At 30.8% G+C, this 5,800-nt stretch overlaps 2 protein-coding genes across 4 annotated transcripts; both read right to left on the bottom strand.

Moving 5' to 3' along the window:
- Positions 1-134: 134 nt before the first annotated feature.
- On the bottom strand, positions 135-2,867 carry LOC122528346 (glycoprotein-N-acetylgalactosamine 3-beta-galactosyltransferase 1-like). The gene is made up of 4 exons (XM_043653379.1): positions 2,635-2,867; positions 1,568-2,554; positions 1,200-1,501; positions 135-1,124 (listed from the first exon to the last, which is right to left on the bottom strand). The coding sequence occupies exons 2-4, from the start codon at positions 2,382-2,384 to the stop codon at positions 984-986; spliced, it is 1,260 nt and encodes a 419-aa protein (XP_043509314.1). The 5' UTR covers positions 2,385-2,554; positions 2,635-2,867; the 3' UTR covers positions 135-983.
- Positions 2,868-3,099: 232 nt separating this feature from the next.
- On the bottom strand, positions 3,100-5,762 carry LOC122528401 (tumor protein p63-regulated gene 1-like protein). Of its 3 annotated transcripts, none has more exons than XM_043653467.1 (7): positions 5,533-5,762; positions 5,031-5,452; positions 4,726-4,942; positions 4,470-4,646; positions 4,243-4,350; positions 3,781-3,914; positions 3,100-3,718 (listed from the first exon to the last, which is right to left on the bottom strand). In XM_043653467.1, exons 2-7 carry the CDS (start codon positions 5,143-5,145, stop codon positions 3,531-3,533), a joined length of 939 nt encoding a protein of 312 aa, XP_043509402.1. In that variant the 5' UTR covers positions 5,146-5,452; positions 5,533-5,762; the 3' UTR covers positions 3,100-3,530. The 3 variants fall into 3 exon arrangements, with proteins under 3 accessions (XP_043509402.1, XP_043509411.1, XP_043509421.1); XM_043653476.1 differs by having other exon boundaries at positions 5,574-5,762; XM_043653486.1 differs by lacking the exon at positions 4,243-4,350 and having other exon boundaries at positions 5,533-5,759.
- Between the last annotated feature and the right edge of the window lie 38 nt (positions 5,763-5,800).

Raw genomic sequence — 5,800 nt, 5'->3', positions numbered from 1 at the left:
CTTTTATATAGCTACCTCCAAAAGGAAACGGATAACCGATAACTGAAATCTTACTTGATAAAATGAATTCAACGAAATAATATAGGTCATTAGTGGAATGTAAGCCGTGTCTGGGATTTGCGAATTGACAAAACTTTTTCTCTAAAAAAATCATACATTTATTGTCATGGAATAATCACGCCGCCCACATCGAAAGATGATACGATGAGAAGACTAAAAAAACATTTATGCATCAATAGTTCCAAGAATGGTAAATAAATAAATAAATATGAATGAAAAATATCTTTTGGAATAACAGAAGATTAACATTACGTTCCGTTTTAAAAAATTAGGGGTTGTACCCTTTCCATTCATAAGAAGCTCATCTATTTTTCAAAATTTCAATTCGATATCTATAACGGTTTGTAACAGCTTGTAACACTTTATGCATATCCTGTATATTATCTGTATATTATCAGGTACTGTATTAGTATACTTACAGCTAAAAATAATTCTCTGTAATACCTTTGTATAGCCATCTTCACTATCCAAAGATAAATAATTTACATAGAGAAACATAAGGTAAAACATTGTTCCAGTATTCTTGACATATATAAAATTGGAGTTGTGGTTTGATTATCAGTGCCATTGTAAGCGTTAATGAGCTCTTAATTAGTCAGATAAAGCAATGATGGCGTAACAAGGAAAACAGTTATCAAACAACACCACTCTGCTGTTCCCACATTTGTCGTATCACTAGAGCTAATTAATAAACTGTAAAAGCTGATAAACATTTCAAATTTTTAACAATGTCGTTCTATAAATATTCTATGTCCGTTCACAACCAGATTTACAATTTCAACAATTATTAAACTATTTAATACAAACATTGTTGTACTTCAAAATTATTAAAGTACAATATCAAACAACGTTATAAAACTTGATTAATAAAATCTTTTAAGTATAAGACGTATAAAAATACGGTAGATTTATTTGGATTCATCTTAATCATTAATCCGATAATTCTTGCCAATTAATTGTCCCGGTTCAGAATATTTCGAGTGCCATATTTCATAGTACATTTCGCTAGAAATCGTATTTAAATTTGTAATGTTAAACTCTTCTTTCAAAGCGACTTTCCAGACCTGCGAACGGAAATACTCAGTTAATTTTAAGTTTTTACTTATTATAATACATTCGTAGTAAAATAATAATCTTACATCTTCGTCAGATATGGAAGTTACTGCATTCTTACTTCCAAAAATAGCTTTTTTGTTTAAGACATGGAAATGATATAATAAATAATTCAAGGTGTACATTTTTTCTGATTCCCCTACATTAAAAGTAACAGACATAAACGAGCAACACTCGTTTTTTATGGGGTACAATGCACGAGTCCAATAAACACCAGTTTTAACAACACCCCACAATAAAGATTGCAAGGGGTACCCATGGAAAGTGCCCCGTAAGTACTGGTCCCTTGTATCAGAAGGATAAATTCCTATTGAGGCCAGATGCTTGGCTAAAAATAATTAAACCTCACAATCAAATTGTAGATAAAAGATATCAAAAATAATGAAAGACCTACCAAGATAATAATCTTCCTGTTTCCAATACTTGCCGCTGGTCATGCATTTCTCTGAGTTATCAAACATTTTAATTAGCTTCCTAAGAACTCCCACGCTAATAACGTATCCTGCATCAGCTATGTTATAAGGTTGGCCCCAGAGAATAACTGCATGACCCAGATAGTGATCCTGAGTATAATTCAACGGACCAAGCATATACCGCAAATTCTCAAGGATCACTAATGTGTCATCTTTTACAAAGATAAGCCATTCTAAAACTTCATTGCTCCTCCAAATATAATTAAATACTTCGCATAACATTTGCCACGATGATACTAATTTAATATCGAAATTTATAATAGGTACTTTGGAATCTTTCACTTGGCCAAAGAAGTATATCTTGTTACAATGCTTTCCCCAGGTATCCTGAATGGATCTAGCCAATTTAATATTTTTTACAAACACAACGCAAGTGACATGAATATGCAACTTCAACCAGGTAGATTCCAATTCTTCCTTAATTTTAGGTCCATAAAGATACTTGTCCACGTCAATGTCTCTTATCTTCAGTTTTCTATTAGTCAACCATTCACTATATGTCGTGTTTGCTGATTCTTTCCAACTTTGAAAGACAGTCTCTTCCGTAATCCATACATCAGATATAAACCATTTAAAAAGATCACTTCTGCTTGCAGAGTATAGATTTAATTTTGATTTCTGACAAGTGGAAACGCCATTAAAGAAATCTTGAGCAGCAAAGAAGATGAATGCAAGAAGGAAACCAATTCCATATCCAGCTAAAAACACAGGCCACAACTTAAAACGGTAAAGATGCATTTTACAGCTTTGACATTGATCTGTAATAGTGCATCTTTATCAAGCTTTTTTCTCGGAAATAAATTGGCTTATGATCTAATAACATTAATTGACTCTTGTTGAACTCGTAAATGCTTGATTACATTGAATCATTCAAATCATAAACTTCGCATCTTGTATGTAAAAAAAATCTGCGAATAAGAATGACAACGTATATATTATTGTAAAAATTATAGAAATAATTTTACTTACATGTACAGAATGTACTTACATTTGTTTGTATTATCTACTAAGAATACGATCGTGTATTAACTAAATGACCTGACAACGCGTATACAGATTTTGTTTCACTGAATGTTGATATTTTCTTGCAATCTTTCAATTTTATTAATTTTTAATAAATTTTTATTTGTGATTCTATTAAAATTAAATTAAAATTAAAACGATATCATAAACTAGGTCAACAGGTGATATGCACCTACTACATTTGAACATAACCATTATGTTTTGCTATATCAAAAGTTTCTTATTTAATATTAAATAAATTCATGTTTAAAAATATAAATTTTATGTATATTTCATGTAAAATTACTACCATTTTTTAAAAATTATTTTTTATATACAAATTTTTTCATTTGTAATTTAATGTTTAATTAATTTTGCATTGATTCTTTCGAAACAATTGAAAAGATTGTTAAATGCTAAAGGATAATAAAAGAAACTTTTCTTTTAAGTATTTGAGAAGAATTGTCTTTATTTATTATTATAAAGAAAGGTCAAATGGCTTATGTTTGCCATTTATTTTTATACTGAATTATAAAACATAGTATCACATCTAGAAAATGTAAACGAATTATCTTAGTATGACGTACATATTTAATATCTAGTTTTAGCTTTTTGTTAGCCAGGTACTGAGTGAAAATATTTGTATCATACATGATAGAATTTATACGATATGCTTAATAATATTGCATATTAGAATCTTTGGAAAGTAAATCGAGATCTATTTGAGAATTTCCCTATGTAGATAAAATGAATTTGTATCTCTAATTTTAATATTTCATTGTAAATACCATCAGATTTATAAATAGGAGTTTGGAGCTTTGGAAATTGGAATGTGAATTTTAGAGAAATGAAGTAAAAATTTCAGTTGTTTCGTGAACCAAATTAAAAACTAACTTTGCCGCGAATTTTAAAGAAACCTAATCCATTTCTATTATGTACTAAGGCACCTATACCAAAGTAATTTTCTATAACAATAAGTCCATTTCTTACAATGCAGTCTGATGACAAGAGGTCTTTAATCGACGATTGTAAACCTTCAACACTAAACTTTGCTTTATCTCCTTCTGAACCTATAAATGACATCAAAATTTTGCAAGAGAGTGATGTATTTGTACAATTAAAATAGACTTACCTTTGTACCAAAATAATGGATGACTAGCATAAGTAAGCCACGGTATATCCTTCGCAAATGGATTCCATTTCTTAATTAATGATAACGGGGTGCCCTTGTTCCACATTATTCTTATTCCAGACATATGCTTTTTCCTGAAAAATCAATTTTAGTTGACTTAATAATAAATTAACTATCTTTACTATTATACACCGATAATTTAAATAAATAAACTTGAAACTAAGCAACAGAACATAAGTATTACATTACAATGTTACTAAAGCAACAACCTGCAAGCATAAATGTAAATATTAACTAAACTAAATGAACAGTTCTATTATACAACTGCAGAGAAATTACGACTGTTTGTATTTCACACATATGTACAAAAACTATAATATTATTAACATAAAGCAATAAAGAGAGTGCGGAGTTCTTTTTAAAATAAAAAAAATCTCTTTTCTATGTAGCAATTCAGTGTACCTAGGTTCAAATTGTGCAAGACCTGTACAAGAGACAAGAGAAGACCACTCTTGACGGCCTGCGCAATGAATTATTGACGATACACCCTCGGCCAATCCACTTAATCGTCTAAAAATCATTCATAAATTTGAAAGTACATCCTATGATATGATGATAACTATGATCAACTTTTTCACCTATAATATAATGATAATCTTCTATTTTTGTAAATTGATAATAATACTTACGGCGCCAAAGATGAAGAAGGATAAACTAATTCACCACAAACGAGCGTATCAATCTGCATCAAAGGTATCCGGTTGTATTCTAGTATTTTTAAAGAGATGAAATCATACTTTATCGAATAAATGGCTCTTCTTGTAAGTATTATTAATCTCTCCTTTTCTATATCCCATAGACTTATTCTACAAACATGTACAAACGTTAATTCTCACACTACATAATAATTCACTAAAAATTTGTACGTATATCCAGGCCTCTTACTCTGTCAACAGCCAGCTTCCAATAATGTCCCTCTCCTCTTCATTTATTAAACTTTCCTGGCAATCCTTTAGCGCTCTGTCAACAACTTCATTTCTGTCCGAGAAAAAGGAATGAATGTCAATGTGCTTGAAGGGTATGTTAGACACGTCTCTGGATGATGGAATTTGATTTGGATTGTACATCTCATTCTCCCTGTTTCTCTTTGCAGTGTCAATTCCTTTTCAATAACAATTATGTAAAATGTTTTTAATACTATAATATCTCGCTAAGATAACACATTTACAGTAGTATGTAAAAATACGAACCAGTAGAAGCAGCGTTTTGACTGTTCAACTCGTTGGTATCGAGTTCTTTGGTAATTTCTAAGGTAGCTGTTTCGAAATTTCCCGCCGGTCCTTCGTCGAAGTATGTTTCGTCCATTGTTTATGGGTTATGTCTCTCCTATCAGATAAAGTTCCGCTGTTTTTTCGTTGTTTACCGTATCAAGTTCAAAGGATCCTCCAAATTCGCTTGGAATAGTATTCTCTTTCGATCGACAATCCTCGATAATGTTAATGAATTGTATTTATTCGAAAAATTCTGATGAACAGCTTGATATTTTAAGTGTCATGAAAAGCGCCATGTTTATAGAATCACTATTGATAACTGTTATCAGCATATAGCAGGAATATTTAATATCGTCACTTCGTTATTTTAGAAAATGCCAATGTTACATGAGAAAAGGAACCTGAAAAGATTCGAGGTCTTCAAATATAATTAATGATTATCTTAAAATTAGGATAACATTCAGACTTAGATCAAACATACTAATGCCCAAGTCTTTTTCTTTGTATAACTTAGATACGAACGAGCGTTTTTCGAACGTTCCAAGTAATATCTATGAACGTTTGCCCACAATTCGATATGAAGAAGCTTCTTTCTAATGTAAATGACCCAATTTTTCGATAAATAGGGTATCACCCCAAGGATAGGTGCCGGAACTAATTTATATTGTTGTCCTTGTCACACGCTACTAGCTTCCTTGTCTACCACGTGAATATGTCTGTCCTTGTCGCACTCTGTTGCTCTCCTTGTT

Source organism: Frieseomelitta varia, unplaced genomic scaffold (assembly GCF_011392965.1).
Source record: "Frieseomelitta varia isolate USP_RPSP 00005682 unplaced genomic scaffold, Fvar_1.2 scaffold_107, whole genome shotgun sequence".
Lineage (NCBI taxonomy): Eukaryota > Metazoa > Arthropoda > Insecta > Hymenoptera > Apidae > Frieseomelitta > Frieseomelitta varia.
Note: the sequence above shows the minus strand (reverse complement) of the source record. Positions and strands in the feature narration are given on the sequence as shown.